This window comes from Polypterus senegalus, chromosome 13 (genome assembly GCF_016835505.1).
Source record: "Polypterus senegalus isolate Bchr_013 chromosome 13, ASM1683550v1, whole genome shotgun sequence".
Taxonomy (NCBI): Eukaryota; Metazoa; Chordata; class Cladistia; order Polypteriformes; family Polypteridae; genus Polypterus; species Polypterus senegalus.
In genome coordinates this window covers 134,786,958-134,810,629 of record NC_053166.1, presented here as the reverse complement: position 1 = coordinate 134,810,629, position 23,672 = coordinate 134,786,958, and the positions used below count along the sequence as shown (strand labels likewise).

At 41.3% G+C, this 23,672-nt stretch overlaps 1 protein-coding gene across 3 annotated transcripts in view; it reads right to left on the bottom strand.

The window, feature by feature from the left end:
- Positions 1–23,672, bottom strand: part of sdk1a (sidekick cell adhesion molecule 1a) — a 1,556,037-nt gene that overhangs the window by 704,453 nt on the left and 827,912 nt on the right. For all 3 annotated transcript variants that reach the window (XM_039774120.1, XM_039774121.1, XM_039774122.1), the window contains exons 4-5: positions 17,904–18,010; positions 12,270–12,417 (exon numbers count right to left, since the gene is read on the bottom strand). In XM_039774120.1, coding sequence (XP_039630054.1) covers positions 12,270–12,417; positions 17,904–18,010 — 255 coding nt within the window. The remainder of the gene's footprint in view (positions 1–12,269; positions 12,418–17,903; positions 18,011–23,672) is intronic.

The following is a 23,672-nucleotide window of genomic DNA, read 5'->3' as shown; positions in this document are numbered from 1 at the left end:
ACGAGACCGCCCAGTCCCCTCTGGGCATTCTACCTAACATAAATCAAATAGCCCTCTTTGTATTTAAGGTTCTCACGGACGGATTTAATGATGATGGTCATGCAGACTTCTGGCTTTTAATTAATCACTGTTGGAACATCACGGTGCTTTGATGGACACCAGAAAAAAAAAGTCTTTGCTTCACTCACGGATGCCCTCACACCCACTTGCTGTCAATACTGAGCAGTCTCTGCACTGGTGGCAACACGACTCTATAGCTGACTCCTCAGGAGGAGACGATCCTGACACTTACTGGACACTTTTAGCTCATCATTTTGTGCCAGGGCCAAACTTACTGAAAATGGGTTTTTGTGATAAAGTTAACTTTTTAAACTAATAAAGCTAAATGCAATAAATGAATATGCATCTTATCACTCGGCACAATAATATAAAAAAAAATGTGAACTGCCAACACAAAACTGAAACCACAAATGTTGCAAAACACATCATTTGTGTCACTGCCAAAACATTTAGCCGCCACTCAACTTCCATTCATACAGACCAGAGACCCCCAATGTCCACACCTCTTGTTTATGTACAAGATCTCCACCGAGACACAATTTAATTTGTTTTGCTTTAGTGTTTTCTTCTCATATAGGAGGAACATATTAACTTCAGAAGTCCCTCAGTGTCTGTGAATTCTTGCCTCCATTGTTGGTATGCTGATTTTCACAAGCTTGTCTGAAGATGGTGGCGCTCTGCATTTACTGAAGTATGAAGATAAAGTCCTTACAGGATGACAATTTGTTTTCTTTTTCATGCTCGAGCCTCACCTTCCCCTCCAAATAACCTCACAACTGCTGATGTGTAAAACAGGAGCGCTGGTAAAATGGTGTTGTGTGATGTGACGAACAGTGTTGTCTGCTTGCTAAAAGAGGGTGAGCATGTTTTGCAGGGGTGGGACTGCAAACGCACTGCGATTTTCGCTGTTGTAATTTTGCGTGCCATTCTGCTAAGTGGAGTGCCTCTGATGTTTTCCGTCATGGAAATGGCTGTCTATCTGAGACCACCTTCCATTTAAAGGTCACACCTCTGAATTCTGCGAGCACTTTAACCATATGATATTTTTTTTTGTTTGTTTTTTTACTTTGGTTCAACACATACCAAAACCTCCAAATTAATTTCTTCTTTGGTGATAACCAATCTTGAAACTTTTAGGCCTGGTTAAAAGCCTTTCCTTGACATTTTCTGGAATCCTTCATGACACACATAGGACAATGAGATGGGGCTTCTCAGTGAGGCCATATAAATTCACTGAGCAAATCTCACCAACTATAGAAAAACCGAGTGTGTAACATCTTTAAAGTTTTCAGCCAATTAAGAAAATGATGTCACCCCTCTAATTAACGAGCACTAGATTTCATTTTTCCTGAGCGTCACATACACAGTATTGTTTCTTTCATGAATCAACGACGCCTGCCATTTAAATTACACAGTCGCAGCATTTAAATCATGTGATCGTAATCCGACGTTTTCATTGGTAAGCGGTCCTTCCTCACTGGTCAGAGGAGTTGATAGGTTTTTGTCTTGCAGTATGTGAAGCACTGTGTACATACTACCTTCTTCCATCGTGGTATGACCGGAATGAAGACCACTTGTACCTTATAACATCAGGAAAGACATAGTAACTCCAAAAACTAAAAAAAAAAACTCAATTCTGAAAACAATGACAGTTGCTGGCTTTTTCCATTGCACATGAAAAATTATGCACATTGTACTCATCCTGGGTAGGACTTCCCTCTGGTCTCAGTTCTTTGTATCATGGGCTGCACAACATGCCAGAAACATTCTTTTGAGATTCTGGTTCATGTTGTCATGGCTGCATCACTTAATATCTACGGATTGGTCAGCTGCACATTCATGCTGTGAATCTTCCATCCTACTATAGTCCAAAAATTGGATTCAGATCCAGTGACTGGAAAAACACTGAAGAACACTGAACACTGTCCAATTTTGGTGAGCCTTCTGTTCTTGGATGACTGGAGTTGAACTTGATGGGGTCTTCTACTCTTATAGCTCATCCAACTCAAGGTTTGACATGTCGTGCATTCTGAGATGCTCTTCTGGTCACCACAGCTGCACAGAGTGGTTTTTTGAGATACCATTGCCTTTCTGTCAGCTCAAACCAGTCTGGCCATTCTCCTCTGTCCTCTCTCATCAATGAGACATCGCTGGATGTTATCAGACCATTCTGAGTAAACTTGAACTGAGAGTGGTGTGTGAAAATCCCAGGAGATTAGCAGTTACAGAAATACTCAAACCAACAATCTTGGCAGCATCAAACTCACCGGTATTTGATGTGAACAAACTGAACCTCCTGACCTGTATCTGTATGACGTTATGCATTGTGTTGCTGCCACATGATTGGCTAATTAGATAAATGCATGGACAAGCTGGTGTAAAGGTGTTCCACATGGTTTGCTCAGTAGGCGTAGATGGTGCTCAGCTCACTATAGATCTCAATTGCATGTTCACTTCATCACAACATAACCACAGTAAGTCCATGTACTATGAAGTCTGCTTGAAACAGTTGTAGAATTCCTAATCACTTGCTAATCTGCTCCAGTTTAGACCATCCATGTACAATGAAAGACATCGAAGAAGCCAACAAGAAAGCCATCTGAGTCGCAAAGTTCTGGAAGTCTAGTGTTTGACTGGACATGGAAAAAAGAAGGAGAACTTATGATGAATGCCAGCGTTAGAGATTTCCACGTAGACGGCAGACTACTTTGTCACGTAACTGTCTGCTTGGGGATTTTGTTGATCCAAAAGACTATTGTGAAATTATGAAAACTGCTGCCATGTATCATATGTTTAATCTGTACCTGCAGACCTTAACCCTTTTAGATATACTTTATTTTCAGATGTCAGTTATGCTTGGGCTCAAAGGAAAACTAGACAGAACAGTGGAAGAGTTTGCCACGGATGAGCAAATGAAAATGTGCTGCTTTGAGCTTTCTGTCACTCTGCTTTGAACAGTACGTGTCTCTTTTAGCTAGAAACACTTTTGCTGGACATCCCCACTGGTTGGTCACACCCTCTCTCTCACACACACACACACACACATACACACACATTGTGTTGTTTCTGTGAAAGCATTTCTATACCAAGAAAAACAAGATTGTCTAGGAGGGCCAGTTTCACCTGACACATATGGAAGATGTAACCAGAGCTTTTAAGATCCAAGTTTAATTGTGGCTCCTCAGAAGCCGAGTGCTTCACAAAGGTGGAAACACACATTCTAAGAATTAGAATCTAAGAGTCAAAAAAATAAATGCTGAAGGTCATCAAATCCTCAACTTAAATTGTATATGCCTTAAAAATGAAAGGCAAAAAATGCCCTTCATCAATATCATTCCAAAGAGCAACAGTATTGATTTAATTTAACATGAAGCCTTACACTTAGCATAACTTTAAATAATCTGTATTCTCTTAGGGCTTATTGACATTTAAATTAATTGAAATCTCCTGTATTAGTAGCGGTTTACTGATTACATCAAAAGGGATGTCTTAGTGTACATGCAATATTATGCTGCTATTATAATTGAATTACGAACATTGCGAAAACTCACAATACACATCTGAGTTTGTTAAAAAAAAAAGTGCCTTGTGGCAAAACAGCATACTGTGAAAGAAGTGACGAGAGAGGGCAGCAGATAAGAAAAAGAAAATAAATGAATTTACATTAGTGTTCGAGCAAATGTCTTGTGGCGAAATTTCATTATATGAAACAAGAATGAATGAATGAATGAATATACTGTACCACTTTTTTGAAAATGTTAAAAAATTAACTCTTTTTTAATTAACGAAATGACTATAGATGGCACCTATTCTCATAAAAATAAAATTACAATGTGAAAAAATAGTCTTAAAATGAAACTGAACGGAGAAAATAATTATGTATTTGGATTCTGCATGTAATGACATCTCTGTATATATGAAATCCAACTGTCTGTCTGTCTGTCTGCTTTTCACAAGAGAACTACTTAATGCATTTAGATTGGGTTTTTCTCTGTAATCTGCTTGAACATTTTAGTTGATTTTGTGTCATTGCGCTAAGTATCATAGTTCGCTTGCGGTACCAATTTATTTGCGCAAATCTGAGAGATCCAGTGGGAGGGAGGTGGGGTCCTCCTCACTCACATGCCAGCCTCAGTGAGTGATAATAATAATACATTTTATTTATACAAGGTGTCTTTCTAAGAACTCAAGGACACCGAACAAATAATAAATTAAAAAAAAACAAACACATAAACAACATCAAAAGAAGATTAAGAAGTGGCATGATTGAAGTGTTTAAAATTATGAAGAGAATTAGTACAGTGGATCGAGACTTGTATTTTAAAATGAATACATCAAGAACACGGGGACACAGTTGGAAACTTGTTCGGGGTAAATTTCGCACAAACATTAGGAAGTTTTTCTTTACAAAAAGAACGATAGACACTTGGAATAAGCTACCAAGTAGTGTGGCAGACAGTAAGACGTTAGGGACTTTCAAAACTCTACTTGATGTTTTTCTTGTTGTCTTGGAGGAAATAAGAGGATACGACTGGCGAGCTTTGTTGGGCTGAATGGCCTGTTCTCGTCTAGAGTGTTCTAATGTTCTAATCAGAAAATACATCTATACTAATAAAAGGCAAAGCCCTCACTCACTCACTCACACTCACTGACTCATCACTAATTCTACAACTTCCCGTGTAGGTAGAAGGCTGAAATTTGACAGGCTCATTCCTTACAGCTTATTTACAAAAGTTAAGCAGGTTTCATTTCGAAATTCTACACGTAACGGTCAGAACGGTCAACAACGTCCGCCATGTTGAACTTTCATATTTATGGCCCCATCTTCACAAAATTTGGTAGGCGGCTTCCCTACGCTAATCGAAACCAATGTACGTACTTATTTCAGTGGTATGACGCCACTGTCGGTCGCCATATTGAACTTTCCAACGTCACTAATTCTCCAACTTCCCGTATAGGTAGAAGGCTGACCCCATCTTCACGAAATTTGGTAGGCGGCTTCACTGCGCTAACTGAAACCGATGTACGTACTTATTTCGGTGGTATGACGCCACTGTCGGCCGCCATATTGAACTTTCCAACGTCACTAATTCTCCAACTTCCCGTGTAGGTAGAAGGCTGAAATTTGGCAGGCTCATTCCTTACAGCTTACTGTATCTGCAGCTCACGTTCCTTCTCCAGGAGACCACGGCATCAAACACCACATTAGCTACTATGGACTGGTAGAAGATTTCCTGCAACTTTCTGCATACATCAAAAGACCTAAGTGTCCTTATCAAGTCCAGTCTGCTCTGGCTCTCCTTGTACAGCGCCACTGTGGTGGTGTGGCCAGTCTGGTTTGTCATTTATCTGACCTTCAGCCTTGCACCACTTCCATGTCCTCCAACTGAATGGAGACTGGTCTCAGAAGCACCTTGGCATGCTGGAAGTCCATCACCAGTTCACTAAAAGTACATTATGAGCACACTGATAATCAATATCCTCCCAAATCATCATGTAAACTAGTCACAGAATAGTCACAATGAATATTTGCAAAATACCAACCAGTAAGGAGACTAATCCTAACCCTAACACCTAACCAATTTGCACTATGAAATAGAAAAGTACCGAAATTAGTTGCAAAATCCCAACTTAAAGTTCTTGTGAAAGTTTTGCTCTACAACAATCTTCACAAACAAGCACAAACTCCAAAGTAGTTTGAAACTAATATATCTCCACCAGCAACACCATTTAAATAATTGCATAAGTTTGAGAAATATCTGGGTGACCGAATATTTTAAAATTACGAGACCAATTCAAAATCTCTCCCCTGAAACTACTTGGAACATCCACTTTCCCTTTAGTCACCACCTGTCTTGTATTCCGTCTTTTAACAGACTGTACTAATGATACAAAAAGAAAGAAAGAAAGAAAGAAAGAAAGAAATGCTTGGTGATGTATGGCTATGTAAAAGGCTAGGGCTGATAGACTGACGTGTTCCTCTAGCTGGCTGTAAAAAGTTGGCGAGGGCAGACGTATACCTGTGTGAAAACTGGCAAAATGTCTGCATAGCCAGGGATGCCTACCAAATTTTGAGTAAATGCGATCTGTGAAAATAAACAATATTTAATTGCTTGTTGCTTTTCACTTTGCTTTGTGGGTCAGTTTTGTTTTAACTCAATGAGTTCAGTCTGTTCTTGTTTTATGCTGCCATACTTCTGTAAATATGAACTGCCGCATGCATCCAGCGGCCGGGTTTGTGTGGCGTCTGATTGTGGAGACGGTGCACATGTTTGGTTCAGAGAGGTGATAAGCAAATGTGTTTTGCTTGTAAATAGACTGGTGATCTTTACGGAGTCTTCGAAAGCCATCTGTTTTATATTTGACTTCTACGAGACGACATGACTACACAACGCTTCACCCCAAGAACAGCATTCCTCTCTGTTCTGTTCTACTCTTTGACTTTTTTTAAGCCAGATAATTGGTCCGAATTAATTCTCATTTCTTTTGGTAATAAGGCAGAGAAAAGAAAGTGTTAACGGTTTTCCGTTTTGTGTATGCTATGACACATTCAAGATAATTGTAAGTTGCTAATGAAACATACAAGCCTGCCCATCTGTTTAAAGCACATTGAAATGAAATCCTTTATAAAACTCGGCTGCACTTTTGGCAGAGCTTTATATGTAGCTAATAATAGTGAGACAGACAGGTATCTTGGCTACAAAATGAAAGCAGACCAGAGTTTTAATTGTAGTGCTGAATTATACTTGAGCAATATCAATTATTCCTGAAATTACAGTTAAACATATTGGTCTTTTTGTTTCTGCCTAGCCTTACAAAATAATTAAGTATAGGATCTGTCATCAGTGAACAGCAGATTGATTTATGCCTCTTCATGTTATTTTAAATGGTTATTGATCCCTGTGCCGTATAGTCCCTTACAATTAATTTGAGAGATTGTCGGACCTGTTAATTTTGCTGCCCTGCTTTTGCTCCTCAAGTAGAATTCATTCAGTGATATTATGAATAATCGCACATTGTAACAACCTGTGCTGCTCGAGCAGTGCCACCGGCACTTAACACTATGGATCAAATTCCAGTCAGACATCCCTGTTTGTATTTGTGTGACTCCTGCTTAAATGGACTTAAATAAAAATTAAGATGTGGGGCGGCACGGTGGCACAGTGGGATATAGCTGCTGCCTCGCAGTTAGGAGACCCTGGTTTGCTTCCCAGGTCCTCCCTGCGTGGAGTTTGCATGTTCTCCCTGTGTCTGCGTGGGTTTCCTCCGGGAGCTCCGTTTTTTTCCCACTGTCCAAAGACATGCAGGATAGGTGCACTGGCAATTCTACATTGTCCCTAGTGTGTGCTTGGTATGTGTTTGTGTGTGTGCCCTGCGGTGGGCTGGCGCCCTGCCCGGGGTTTGTTTCCTGCCTTGCGCCCTGTGTTGGCTGGGATTGGCCCCAGCAGACCCCTGTGACACCGTAGTTAGGATACAGCGGGTTGGATAATGGATGGATGGATGTATCCATAGTGTGTGGTCAAAAAAGCAGTTCGGTATAGTGGTTTAATGACAACATGATAAAAATGCATTTCATTGATAAAGGTATGCATGATGACAATAAAAGAAAATACTTTAGATTATAAAGAGACAGCAATATGCATTGGCTTCTCTCCAAAGTTTGAGATTGTGCTATTTGGAAATACAGTTTGTTCAAAAGCTACCTCATTCCAGGATATCCGCTGTATAATATATTCTGATGTATTTATACGTAATAAGATCATTTTCCTCTGAATTAAAATTTTACATTCTGTTACAATATGATGACCCAATGGCATAATTCAGGATTCAGTAAGCACTCTTAGTTATTTTAATAGTTTATATAATGATTTGAGTATTCCTTTCTGCTAAATTGGATCATATCTCAAGATTTCAAAAATACACTTGTTAAGTCTTTGTTAGTAGATACATCATCTATATGGTAGATTACTTGTGCCAAAATTAAATGTGTTAACTACATTAAAAAGCAAGTGGGGCATTTTTGTAGAATTAAAGACATAGACCTAATGACCCTGCGATGGACTTGCACCATGTTCATAAGTATTGCGCCCTAGCCTAGCTGGGATAGGCTCCAGCACCCCCTGAGATACTGGTCTGGATTAGGCGGCTTAGAAAATGATATAACATGACCAAATGATTGATTGCTTTTCACTTTAACATGCAATGTTTGTGTCAGTTTAATAAGTAATACTGCAATGCACATTACATTTTAATTTATGGTCATACATCAAAAGCTATAACTAAAAGCCATGCACGCGTATTGCAAAATGCTTAAAGGTAGCTCCATGTATATCACATTTCAATTAGACTGCACTTTAATCCTGCCACAGCTAAAAGTATTCAAGCAACCAATCAGAATCAAAAAGTGGTGCAAGGGATGTCAACAATTGGTCCACCTATAAACATTTCTGTATTTGGGATGCAAGTATAAGTTGTGAGGGATGGCCCACATTCTTACTTAGCCAGGACACCCTGGAGGTGAAAGGACAGGAGAAGACAACTTACACTGGCTTACGCTAGCCCAGTGGTTCTGAAACTGTGGGGTGGGCCCCCCTAGGGGGCGTGAAGTAACAAGAAGGGGGCGCGAAGATGTGAAAAAAGAAAATAAGAATCAAAAATAAGAAAAATACATGTATTGAAACCAAAACAAATTAACTTAAAGTACATTCTGATACTAGAAAAATAAATATAGAGTTTGTGGCGAGTGACTGGGGCTACGACCCGGCCGGGACGCCTGGAAGGACCGGAAGGTGGCATGTACGTCCTCCGGGCCACGAGGGGGCAACCACCCTGGAATAGAGGAGGACCACAGGAGAGGAACCAGGAGGCTTACACCCATTGGAACCTGTGGCCACCGCCAGAGGGTGCCCTGAGTCTCAGAGGGCCCGGGATTGATTTACTTCCGCCACACCCGGGAAGATGGAGGAGAATCCCTCCAGGGACGACAAGGAGTGCTTCTGAGTGCTCTTCCGCCACACCAGGAAGTGACGTCAGAGGGAGCACCTGGAGCACATCCGGGTGAAAATAAAAGGGCCCGCCTTCCTACAGTCGGAGAGCTAGAGTCAGGAGTGGGAGCAGGACGAGGCTCCCGTGGAGAGAGGAAAGGCGGTCCAAGGGACAGAGTGAGAGAGGCCCAGTATCAAGGTGATTGGGGCAAGAAGGCCCAGTGGACTGTGCGGGACTGATTTGTGTGTATTTATGATGGAGGAAAAAATAAAAGACCTTTTCATAAAGATTCTGTGTCTGTCTGATGGTGTCCGGGCATGTCTCACAAGTCAGATAAATGTCAATAAAAGTTAAGTAGGTATAATAAAATATGCATCTATGATATATCATTAATTAAAAAGAACAAATTGGTATTAATGGGCTCCTTTCAAAAAAACGCTAGGGGGGAGCGATTAAAACTGTTATGAAAATTTGGGTAGCAAATATTTAAAGGTTGAGAAACACTGTGCTAGACCAAGCTCAGATTTCTGCCTGGGTGCACAAAAGGTATGCTGGGTATTGACCTTTTTTGGTCTTGTGGAGGACAGCTGGGAGAACTGTGGCAGTCGGCTCCAATCTCAGTTGGAAGTGCTTCGGAGCTGCAGTATCATGTCGCCGGAAGCACTCCCAGGGATTGGATAAAAGGAGCTGCCTGCTTCACATGGATGAGTCAAAGTCGGGTGGAAGGTGGAAAAAGCTTACGTGGAGGAGACAGTGATTGAGAGGAAGAAGACAAAGAGTTGTGCTTGTGCTTTATTGTACTAGTGGCAGTGTTGGTGGGAAATGCTTGATAAGGAAGAGTTTTCCACAATAAAAGACTCTATGTACTTGTACCTTGTGTCCAGAGCCTGCTTGTGTTGAGTGTTTGGGGAGGTGGAGCACCCCCCGGTGTTCACAAAGTTTAGACAAAATGGACTGTGGAGTGGTTAACAGATACAGTGAAAATGTTTTACTCTTATGTTAAGTTGTTTTCTTTTTTTAAATGTTAAATTAAGCAGCGCAGTTTAATTTTTGAGGTGTGACTGTTAGCAATTTGAATTAAATACTGAATTATTCAGCTGTTTATTCATACCCTCTGTGACAAACAGAAAAAATGAAGTTTTATAAGGCTAGTAACCACTTGGACTACTAAACAATCCTGGTGAAACGGTGCACCTGCTACGTCAGAGCACTATTCAAATGAGGCAGCCAGAAATGGACCAATCACAGTCACACAGTCAGTAAGGGGTGGACTCGAGATACAAAAGGGCAGCTGGAAGACTCTCCCCAGAAGAAGCATACGAAGGTAGGTTGGACCCGTCCTGACTGAAGAACTCATTATTACCCGGGCCACTGTTTTCTCATTCAATTGGGCTGCTTTTGATCATTGCCCATGAGGGAAAGAATGGCCTTTTGCAGGTTGTGGTTTTAAGGATTACTTTTTTAAAAACAATATGGTATTTTGGACTGTTTTTCAACTCCCCTCCAATGAATTTAATCCATCTGACACCCATTCCCGTGCTCTTCGCACTTGTATATTAACTGTTGTAAAACCTCTGAGGAGGACCCCGCCCCTATTGTGAGATGGTACATGCCCCCTCTGTCATATCTCTGAAGGGGCACCCCCCTTAACCTTGACTTTGATGGTATGGTTATTAATCCTCTCATTCTGACAACCATCCCCACCCCTGTCTCCCAAGTTAATTGGCGTGACACTTCTTCCTCAGGCATTGGGCTATTTTTTGGGGAAAATTTGCTAAAAAATAATTTTTTAAGGAACCTAACTAGATCATGACGTGATGCGCATGGCATGTTCCAGGGCCGTAACATTGGAATGACTTCAGTGTACAGCACAGCTATAGTAGACAGTAAGCAGCGCGTTCGGTTTCAATTTGTAAAGCATCATGGTAGCGGAGTGTTTTCGGCTTGTTCCGGGGCTGCAACACCAGATAACAAATATGCATCCCACTCTGCCAATAACAGTAGGGGTAGCTAACTAGCTCCAGTTTCAGAAGATCTTTGTTACAGTATCATGTCTGATGTTCTCTGTTTGGTCTATTTGAATAAATAGCAGAAATGCTGGATTTGTTTTTTTGACCTTCATCCTGGTGCAAGTTCCTTAATTTATTAGTGTCAGTAGTTGGGCGCTACAATATCATTTTTCCCTTTTTTCCCCTAACATAACAGAATGAAATCGTCATTTGGATTACCAGCATCCACCAATTCAAGAAGATGACAGTTTCCCTGCCTTATCAACTCCCTGGTCACCTTCTTTCCAAGTACAACACACACGTGGCTGGAACGCCTCTTTCCCCAACGGTTGACACCCCTTGTCCCACACTGTGATGCTGATTGGTTCTTTGATTACATTAACTTTTGGCACAATTAAAATGTGGTCTTCAATTGAAATGCAAAACGCACGGAGCTGCCGCTAAGTGTAATGCACTATGTCTGCTTTGCTTTTAGTTATGGCATGCGATCTATGGACATGAATTAAAATGCAATGCATTTTTGAATTGCATTTTAAACTGACACCAAAATTGTATGCCGCAGTGAAAAGCAATCAATCATTTGGTTGATTTGATATCAATTATAACACAATAAAACTGTGCCAAAATTAAATAGCCCACTTGCTTATGTATTGCGTTTTAATGTACAAGTAGTTAACACGTTGGATTGTATTTAATTTTGGCACAAGTAATCTTCCATGTATCTAACATATCAAATTTACTCCGTTATTTGTCTGAATTCACAAAATATTTCTCAAGATTTCAATACTACAAACTGGTACGTGCTGATTAAAAAGCATTGTATCTCAGGACTTCACTGTTATATTCAAAAGACTTTTTATCACTAGATGATTTTCTCTAAATTAAAACTTTATTTAAAGCTACAGCAAGAAAGAAACACCATCTCCAAGCAAATAGCAACTTTCATGATTCAGAGTCCAATGTCATCTTCATTTACTCTGCCGTTGACGTCGGACAGATCACATGCAAGCAGACAACAAAAGCAAATTTGGACTTTGTGTAGGCCTACCAGGAGTTTCTCACCACATGACCACAAGTCTTGGCCCTGAGGCTCTTCACTCATTTAACATCAAATGACTTCTGAAATCACTCCAGAAAGCTTCGAGAGGCGGAAGGGGGTGTCAAATCACTTATCTCCCCATTGTGAATACAATACAAGTCCAATAGGATACTCACATTCTGCTGCTAGGAATAATCTTATAGCCATCCCTGAACCAGGTCACTTGAGGGCGTGGATAGCAGGACACCACTGGAGAATTCAGCACTGCAGCTTTGCCTTGTGTCACCGTCTTCCGTTGCTCCATCTCTTCAAAGTTTCCCATATCTACAGGGAAAACACAAATGTTAAGTACGAGTCTGGAACTTCAATGGTTTCTGCCACTTATTAGGAAATCTCTACATATTAGGAATAGATATTTCAAGGGCTTCATTAATCCAGTATTCAAGCATTAGAGAAAAGCCAAATAAATAACTAGGTGTATTACTGTTGTGGCAGACAACTGGGGACCTTGACCCACTGGGATGCCTGGAGAAGGGAAGGACCGGGAGAGGAGCAATATCTCCCCCAGAGCTCAAGAGGGCAGCCCCCCTGGATTGTATCAGGGCCACTGATTTGGAGCTTGGAAGCTCAACCCTGTTGGGGTTCATGGCCACCTGGATGATCCTGGAACCCTGGACTGCAGGCACTTCCGCCACACCAGGAAATGCTGCGGGAAGATCATCACGGAGTACCTGGTGCAACCTAAAAGGGGCTGCCTCACTCTATTCGGGGAGTCTGAGTTGGGAGGTGGAGGACAGAGCTTGTGAGGAGAGAAAGAGAAGAGAGAAGCACAAACCTTGGTCTCATTTCGAGGCAGCAGCACTACCACTGTACCACCATGCCACCCGGAAGTGTCAACAATTTATTTCTCTAATATTACACTGAATCACGGCAAATTTAATTTGGCTTTTCTGACACTGATCAACAGAAGATGACTCTTTAATGTCAAAGTGAAAGCAGATCTCTGTAAAGTGGTCTAAATGAATTACAAATATAAAACCCTCCATGCAGACAAGTCAGGGATCAAGTCCAGGTCAGTGGTGCAATGAGACACTAACAACTGTGCCACACCTGTAGGATTTGTACTGGTATTAAATAATTTGTGAGCACACAGAGATACTTGTTTAATACACAAGAGGCTTTATATCCTGCTGAAAAATAAATAATCTTTCTTCATCTTTTGAAGGATAACAGGCCTGGTGCCATTATCTATCTATCTATCTATCTATCTATCTATCTATCTATCTATCTATCTATCTATCTATCTATCTATCTATCTATCTATCTATCTATCTATCTATGTGAGTGATGTGGCTCAGTGAGTAAATAAAACTTGCGACAGGCTGGCTTCTCATCCCAGGTTAATTCCTGACTACTATCCCTACCAGTGGGAAAGGCACCAGCCTCACTAAAACCCTGTATTGGAATGTGCTGGATCATAAAATGAATGGATAAATGTTTTGGGTTCAAAAGGTGCAACAATGTGTTTGCCTGTTGTGATGTCTAAGAAGAGCCTGAACCACTGAACAAGCAGGTTATTCCCTCAATGACAATATGGCAAGCACTCGGGAAGTGGCAGGAGCCATAAGAAAAATAATAATAATAATAATAATTATAAAGGTCCATCTACTTACTATGCATACATCTGGGACACTTTCCTTCTTTTTGATTTTTTGCTGTGAAACAACACAGTTTAGATCACACAGAATGTAAGGAAACTAAGCCAGCTGATAATAATAATAATAAAGCAGGGCAGCTTGACATTTTCTATCAGCAGCAGGATGTAACTATCTTTTGTTTTTGTGTTTCTGAAGAAACAATTTATTTTGGAAGTGAGAAATAAAACAGGCTTGAAAAGGTGGAGGAGTGTCTGAACAAAATGTGTTCATAAATTACGAGTTACATATTAATAAGCTGGCAAGAGGGTATTGGAAATTGTGAGCCTGTGCCTCTTTCTTGAAGGAGTTCATCTTGCACCTCCACAGGACCTCCTCTGGCATAACAGCAGATTTCAGAATAACTGGACCCTGTTTAAGAACTTGAGAGATGTGGCCAAGGAGAGTGGTGTCTGCCAAACCTGTGATCGGTTAGTGGATACTGGCAGGGAGGCAAGTTGTCAAGTTAATGGGGGTCTTCAGGGCAATGTTGGCCCAAGGGTCTTTAATCTGACTGGGTGTTACAGATATATCAAGAATTTGGCAGCTGGAGCAGAGGGCAAGGTGAAGGCTTAGGTGTCTGCTGAGGCCATGAAGGATTACTTGTACATAGCCTGTGGTTGATGTGGATTTTATTGAGCACTATCCATAATATAAATCACGACAAAGAGCTTTACGGAGCAATTCTTATTCAGGAAGGGTAAGATGGGCGTTGTGACACCCAGCTTAGGTGGGAAAATACTGAGCTTAAATTGAGTTACTATCAAGAGGTGCACTTTAAGGAAGTACTAAACCCAGTAGATATTCCCTCAATGAAGGAGGCAAGGCCAGAAGCAAAAGCTACAAGAGGATTCATTTAACTGGCAAAGATTAGTCGTGTAGGTCAATAGGATCCATGAAGACAATACCAAAGCTACTGTTATAAGTTAATAGGAGGAGGACTTTAAGACCCTTGGGGGATTTCTTCACAAACACAGTGACCATGAGCTTAAAGAATGAATATTGGTGTGTTTTGCTACAGCTTTATATGCTCTACTGGGCTGTGGTGGTGAAAGGATGGCAGATAGGACAAGGATCTCAAAGGAGAATTTGGAAGAGTCAAGCGGTATCATTGGATGTGATCTTGGGGTGAACTTAGGGAAGCCTCCAAGCAACCCCATCAGAGAGACTGCAGGGTGCTCCTTGGGTTGTGGTGACCTGGGGCCTCATGTATAAACGGTGCGTAGGCCTACGCACAGAAATGTTGCTTAAAAACATTTTCACGTTCAAATCACGATGTATAAAACCTAAACTTGGCGTAAAGCTACGCACATTTCCACGGTACCTCAAACCCTGTCGCACACAAGTTCTCCGCTCAGTTTTGCAGACTGGCAGCACCCAGCATCAAAGCAATGCTACTGTTCCTTTGTGGTTTATCTTTCTTTTTCAGATCCACATTACTGACGCTGCTATATAAATGCACTGAAATTAACCACATATTTCTTATTAGTTTAATGCATCTGATTGTAATTAACCTGTAACAAAATAAAGGTCCAGGAAATAGCCATAGTATTCCAAATACCATAACTGCTTTAGCGTTGTTACTCTAACTGCACCTTCTTTTTCTTCTTTCAGCTGCTCCCGTTAGGAGTTGCCACAGCGGATCATCTTTTTCCATATTCCTCTCACTGCACCACTCAGAGTATTAATATCACTGTATCTGAGTTTGGAATCAAAGATCTACAGCAGCTGATCGGATAGAGAATTATCGGTATACAGCATCAAGCGCACGCTGCCTCAGCCACGGCAAAACATTTTAAAGCCTTTCCTGTGTGGACCTCGCGGTTCAGAAACAGTTTAATCCCAAGAACTATAAACGCACTCAATCATTGCTCCTTGTAGAACTGTTTGTACTTATAAGTACGATTACCTCACTGTAAACTTGCACTACAGTTATAATATTGCACAACCTGTGCCACTTTATAAAGCGCGTATTTACATATGATGACAATATCATTTTTAAGATGAAATGCAGGAAATAATGTTGATTATATTATACAGATAAAACTTTAACTTCATTTAAATAATCTGTATAGTTAATAATTAAACATGTGAGGACACAGTGCCGCAGCGCTGGATTCTTGCTGAGGCTGGCGCAACACTGGAAGGATAGACAGATAGAATAATTAAACACGTACTATGAAGATATTTCAATGTTTCTTAAAAGTTTTGAAGAATCTTCGTTGTAAGCTTACAGATGGCTTAACGTCTATTACAGAGCTGATTGTGTGGCGATTGAGTATTTGGAGAAAGAAAAGTAAGGACAGGAGTTGGAGGTTAGTACGTTTGAAAGAGACAGTACTGCTACAATAAATAATTTCATCGAAGGTCGTGCATGGCGCAGCAAACATCTTGTGTGAGACATGAACAATCACTGTGCTTTCATTCCAATCATCATTAAAATGATATCACGTATACATCTCAGTATTTTAATTAATCAGAGAGCTGTAATATCACGAATGTAATGGATTCTGTGTCTTGTTGGACAAAGAGAAAGAAAGGAAGCACGTAGTAATTCACACACATAGAGCACATTGAAGATCAAATATAAACCAAAGCATTTAATGTGCTACTTTAGTTACGATGGGATTTGAGAAACTAGTAAATTAAACGATTTTAAGATTAAGTTTATGATGTTCTACTTTAATGACAAAATAAACTACGTGATTAAAGTGGAAATTTCGAGATTAAAGTTGACATTTTGTGCTTTTTTCCCACTGTGTGCCTATTTTTTTTGTCTGTACCCTAATGAGCTATCATATGACACTCAGACGGTGGGCTACAACTCGCCTTTTCACAGAGACTTTGATATGTGACTTTATTTCGGGCACTGTGCGACTTTGTGAATTTGAGCTTTCAAGTTTCTCCAACAACGCTATGTCACTCGATCAGCTTCCTTTTGTTGTTTACACCACTGTTTAATTAAACAAATAGTATGTTTTTCCTTTGCCTCCAGTTGGTATTCGCTGAAATTCTTCTATTTTCCCCCGTGCTTTTCCCATTGTCTTTTCACAGAAGGCTGAGCTTAAGGGCAATTTATATTGATTTGCATATTCAAAGAGGCGGAGTTGGGGTGGGACATAAGGCGCGTGCATGTGCGTTACTTTTTACGCTGACTGGGATTTATTTAGTGGAAGAATGTGGAAGATGGAGTACGCACAGATTCCTGCATCTGGATTTTTCTGTGAGTAAGCACATTTCGGTTTTTGTGCTTAAGTCATGTTATAGTGTGAATTCTACACACGTTGTTATACATGAGGCCCCTGGTCTGCAGTTCCCTCTTGAAAATGAGATTGAAGGTGAATGAGTATAAAAAGCAATAAATTGTTTCAAGAAGACTGACGAGTGTTAGAAGATACACATTTGGTACTTAAAAAGGAAAAACTCAAAGTGCAGTAGCCAAAGTGAACACCAATATTTAAACCCCATTGCTTTATTTACCAGTGGAAAACAGCTTAGCACAGCTTCCATGTGGATCGACTGTTCAGGGCTGAAACTTAATGCCTGATTGTTGTACATGTGGACTTTCTACATCTCCATGTATGTTTGGATATGCTGTCTACATCTTAAAGATGTGAACGTTAGTTTAACTGGACAGTCTAAGCTGGGCCAGTGTGGATGTATGCACGAATAACCTCCACAGGTTTGGATTCCTTCTGGGTTAAACTTGGGCACACCCAAGTCCCTAACTGGATTAAGCCCGTTCCCATGATGCCAGATTGAAGAAAAAGAACTCAGAGCAGTCCGTTTCCCTTACTGATGCTAAAAAGTTGTTCAATTTTCTAACATTTCGGGCATTAAATATGTTTCAAAATAAGTAAAAAAAATCATATCTTTTATGTAAAAAAATCTCCCAATGAACACACTAGAAATTGAGTTAAGGAGATTCAAATATTATTTTTCTATAAAAAAACAAAAAAACATGCATGCACTTGTCCCCATAAAGTACAAATCACTAGTGGATGACATGATGACATGCAGTGAAGGGCACAGGAAATTGACAGATAGAGTGGAACCCTCCAGGAATATTAAATTGTTTGCTTTCAGTCTCACATGATCGGCTCTATTCACACTTACAGGCGACTTGGATTTCAGTCTTCTTCTGCATCAGCGCACCCATCCTGTTCCGCACAACACACTGGTAAAACCCAGCGTTGGAACGCTGGAGAGATGGAATGATGTACCTGAGGGAATTCAAGAGAAAGAAGAAGGTGAACATAGAAGTGCAGCAGAGAAACTAAGGTTAACCTAGCAAATAAACCCTATGTGGACACATACAGAAATACATACAGTATGCATATAAATAGACAAAAAGGGCATTATACATACATATATATATATATATATATATATATATATATATATATATATATATATATATATATATATATATATATATATTGTGACAGGCGCCTGGCGTCCATGCCCAGCCGGGACGCTCCTACACACTGTATTCAGGGGGAGCAGCCCTGGACAGAGCAATACCTCCCCCTGGACACTAGATGGCCGCCCCCCTGGGCTGGTGTAGTGCCTCGGTTTCCCACAGGGCTCCCTGGGAATTGGAGTTGGGGCAGCCCTGTTGGGTCCCGAGGTACCGCCAGGGGTGCTGTGTTTGGGACTCCTGAGGCCGTGAGGGCAACAGCTTCATCACACCTGGAAGTGACGCCGGATCTTGGTGATCAAACACCTGGAACACTTCCAGATAACCTATAAAAGGGAGCCAGCAACCACCACTCATGGGCCAGAGTCGGGTGGAGGAGGACAAGGTTGCGAGGGAGGAGTGGTGGTGCCAGAGAAGAGTGTTTGTGCTTGTGCTATACTGGTGTGTTGTGGCTGGGGGGAGTACGGGGAAGACGTGCCCTCCAGCTGAAGAAGAATAAAAAGCCTTTTATTTACACATGCCTCCTGGGTCCAATCTGTGTCGGGTCAGGCGCTATATAGTGCCTTTTACAATATATATATATATATATATATATATATATATATATATATATATATATATATATATAGTGACTGACGGCTGGCTCAACCCGGCTGGACGTCCAAAGACTGGAAGGATAGGGGAAGGCAGCTACTTATAGACTCTGCCTCCCCCAAGAAGCTAGATGGCGACTTCCCTGCAGCATAGCGTTGCTCTGGATTCCCGCAGGGCACCATGGGATCTGGAGTTTGGCTTCACAGCCATGCTGGGGACAGTGGGTACGGCCAAGAGACACTGCAGGGGGACCTGGGAGGTTTTACTGTTTGTATAGCCAAAAGTACTCCAAAGTAACATAGATAGAAGCCCCAAACTACTTCCAGGCTGAAGAAAAAGCAAGTTCTCCATCTGACTCGGAAGTGCTAGCAAGTCACGTGGATAGAAGGACAGAAGCACTTCTGGGTCAAGGACTATATAAAGGACTGTTGGAGACCCAGTTGGGAGGGGTGTGACATAGCTTGCTGGGAGGTGTGGAGGAGAGATTAGTGATTATTATTGTGCTTATTAATTTTGTTTATGGTGGCAGTGGTGCTTGAAAGCACTGTGGAAGAAGAAAATAGAATTAAAATACTTCTTCAGGCTTTTACTCTGTGTCCTGAATGTCTGTCTGTTGGGTTTAAAGGGGCATTAGCGACCCCTAGCTTCCACAATATATAGACAGAGTCAGAAACATGCGCTTGGGAAGCCGTTTCAGGGCTTGCAACTTGTAATAACACTTCAAGCCAAGAGTTGGCACTGCCTTATAATGCTTCTCCTTTTCTTCCTTCTGTAGGTCCAGAAACCAACATATCACCGACTCATGACATCACTTCCAGTTCTGGGGTTCCTGGACATACCCCTTCCACTTTTATAACCGGCACTGGCACCATCACTTTTCTCGAGTGTGATTGGAGACTTGCAAATGGAAAGATGTTTCTTTTATTACATGTTATTCTTTATTGTTTTTGACTCCATAATAAATGGGGTTTGCCTGAGGTGTCATTGTGCTGTGTCTACAACATATATTGAGTACATGAAGTAATAGATGGCTTGCAGGAACTGGCATCCCTGCCGGGATAGACTTCCTTCTCTTACCCAGGAGGCATGTGGGCAAGAAGAGTGCCATTTGGGCAGAAGATGCCAATGCAGAAGGGAGTATGCTAGCATCTCGGCCAGAATAGAAGGAGGATCATTAGCTGGCCCGGAGACCAGTATGATGGAAGAGCAAGGGAAGACAACCTGTCAGGGTTATATGCTCCCCCAACATGCTAGGTGTCAGCATACTTGGGCGACGCTGAACAGACACCTTCAAGCATACTGGGAGCTGTAGTTCTATGGGGTATCCTTGTTGTGGTGTGTGTGGGATGCTGGGATTTATGAGCCCTGCTTTGAGGAGCTTGCGTTTGTCATGGAAGTGGCTATTACAAACCACACCCTGGCACTGGAAGTGCACCAGGGTCTCAGATAAAAGAAGCTTCATCCGGGTGAGTTGGAGTCAGGCGTGAAGGATGGACAAAGCTTGTCTGAGAGGAATGGAGGAAAAGAAGAGGGAATTGTGATTGTATTTATTAAGAAGCCTTTATAAAGATAATTATCAATAATAAACCTTGCAGTTATACCTGGATTTGTGTCTGTGAGTTTGTGTCTAAGGCTTGGGGTGCTGCAATATCCCCCTAATGGTCACAATATTGATCTTGGGAGTCTAGTAGGATTTTCTGGAGTATGTTGTAAAACAGGAATCACTCAAGACGTTGCTTACTGCCCTGGACAATGATGCTCATCCTCTGTATGAAGTTCTGGCTAAACAGAGGAGCACATTCAGCAGCAGACCGAGACAACTGTGCAGTTCCCAGGAGGACCTTGTGAAGTCGGTTCTACTATCAGCCATCACCCATTGACCGAGGTGGTCTTGTTCAGTGTCTACTGATTGATACTGAGCTGGTCTAGCAGCATCTTAACAGACAACAACACCATGAGCGTATTTTGTGCCAGTGCTATTCTAATTATGTTACACTGAGTAAATACCAATACTTTGTTAATTCACTTTAAAATAATACTTGGTTTATGTGTATTTGTGCCTTTTTTGTCTGCTGCTGAAACCCCTCAATTTCGTCTGGAATTGATACATTTTCTATCTATCTATCTATCTATCTATCTATCTATCTATCTATCTATCTATCTATCTATCTATCTATCTATCTATCTATCTATCATATACTAACTCTCCTATCTATCTACAGTATCTATCTATCTATCTATCTATCTATCTATCTATCTATCTATCTATCTATCTATCTATCTATCTATCTATCATATAGTGTCTTTCATGTCTATCTATCTATTTTTTTCTTGCACTAGAAGAAAACCTTTTATTTAATGGTATATAAGCATCTTCTTAAAATACAAAATTACTCCATTTCCAAAAATAAACATTTAGAGATATAAAACAAAAAAGAGCTGAAAACCTGGCCCAAGACAATTTTACACAACAGAAAACCTGATAGAATCTCCTAGTAACAGAAAGAAGCAGTGACAGGAATGGACATTTCCTGCAAATGTAGACTAACGTCTGTACTCAATATTGGACTGAGGTGATAAAAGCGGCTGGCACACTCTGCTCCTGGCTCTCACCCTGGCTGTCTGTCACAATAGTTTAACACCTGATAATCGCTCTTGCTGGAATTCGTCAAGCCTTCTGACATCTTTTCATGTAACCACATCTTCTAAGGAGCCAAGAACTTAGCAATAGACAAGACGCCCGCCTAGGATTCTGTTGTCAGTTTTGGACCGGAGACAACGTGAGCCCCGATGCAGACCGCCTGCCCTCTGGGGATGTCACGCTGCAGGACTGCTTCATGGTGCACCGCCCTGTAGACATACCCGGAAGCGCAAAGAGAGCTCAGAGTGCAGATCTGGAAGTGCAAAGTCCAGATTTAGTATGACTAAATGTGAGTAGATTTGTTTTGTTTTTAGCCTGCAATCCCAAAATTGTAGTCAGAGAAGACAAAAGGCCATACATGAGCAGGCAAGGAGAAACAGTAACTCAATCTAAAAGATCAGATATGCAATCAAAATCTGAAAAACATGCAGAGGTAATGGACTGCACCCCTGAACAACAACTGACGCGCAAGAAAAAAAAACCCAACATGCAGAGATTTGACTGACGCCCTCATCCGTGAGCGCAGTGTAAAGGCCGTTGCTCATTATGAAGCGTTTCTTACAAGTAGATTTTTGCTCCCCTTTAACATTCAGTGGTGCCAGCATTCAGATACAATGAAGGGAGCAAACTACAGAAATGGGTAAATTACAAAGAAAACGGGAGTGGAAACTGTAGCATTCAGAACTTCTTAGACTAACAGAATAAAAAAAAGGACGCTAAACAATGAGATTAATTATAGGCACTGATTGGAGTGAAGACCCCATTGCCACAGGGGGTCCCTGTACCCCCCTTAACCAAGAACTTGGGAGCCAGTCAGACGAAATTTACTGGCAAGCATTTCCCTCCTTTTAACACCCAAAGTTTTCTAAATTAAAGCTAATAAGATAATTATTTCACACCTGATAATTCGCAACAAATTAAGCAAATGGCAAGAGAAACAATTAACAATAAAATGAAAGTGCAATTAAATCCCTATTAAATCACTAAAACCATACGTGGATAATTAAACACATGAACCCTTTAAATCCATGCAATTAAAGCACGGAGATCTAACTAAACGGTTCTGAATCAATCCCCTGCCGTCCTGAAGACTCAAGGCCCACCACACTGCTGTGAGCTCCAGCAGAGCAAGGAACTAATAGAGGAGCCAAGTATGAAATTTACTGGGAAACCAGACAGTAATATCAATATTGAGAACATTACAAAAAAGAAATTTCTAACATACTTTTACAGCTGAAAAATTTGACATGTCATAGAAAATACAGCATTAGCAGATTGAATAATACAACAAAATATCACGTTCTGCTGAACAACATGTTTTTGCAAGCATACTGAATTATTGTAAGAATTCGCCATGGAATTGGGAAGATGTGGTGGAGCCATCTGGGTGTTAGAAAAGCTCAAAGATAAAGACCACATCCACACTGCTACATTTGTCTCTGTTTTCACCCCAGTGTTTTTAATCCCCAAAACAGGAATACTGTACTAAAATACTCTTCAGATCCATATATCTGTGAACATGCTGGCTCGCCACTGCAAGGTGGATGGGTCCAAATGCAGACTTTTAAACATTCAGGCTCTAATTGTTTGTGCTTACTGTGTAGCAATTCCCTGATTGAGTTGTTCATTTCAACATCTCATTCCTGTGGTAAAGCACATCAGGGGTCTGTGGCGGTGTGTGATTTTTTTTTTAATACTAAAAAAGTATGGCTCAGAATTTGTGCAAAGCCATGCAACTGCAGGGTGTTCAGTGGAGAAATTGGCTGGTTGTTAATTCACATGCAGGCATGATAAGCCCAGCCATTCCTCATTGACACTCCGTGGGTTGTTAAGACAAGTGCGTACACTCATCTCAATACAGTGTGAAGGATGTGCGGAGGTTCAGTCTGGCTGGGACGTCCCAGAACAGGAAGAAGGGAGAAAAGCAGCCTTTTCGGGAAATTGCCTCCCCCGGGACGCTAGGTGGCAGCTGCCCTGGATGATAATGGTTCCCCGGATTACCTCAGGGCATCCTGGGACATGGAGTCCATTTCTTCAGCCCTGTTGGGTGACGTGGGTGCTGCCAGGGGGAGCTCAAAAAAAAACCCAGGGACTCCTTCTGTTACTACGACCTGGAAGTACTTTGGAGGCACGAGGACGGAAGCCCGCAGTACTTCCGGGCTATTTGAGAACTGAGGATGTGGCATTGACCCAGAAGAGAAGAAGGAGTGCTTCCGGGTCATGGACTATA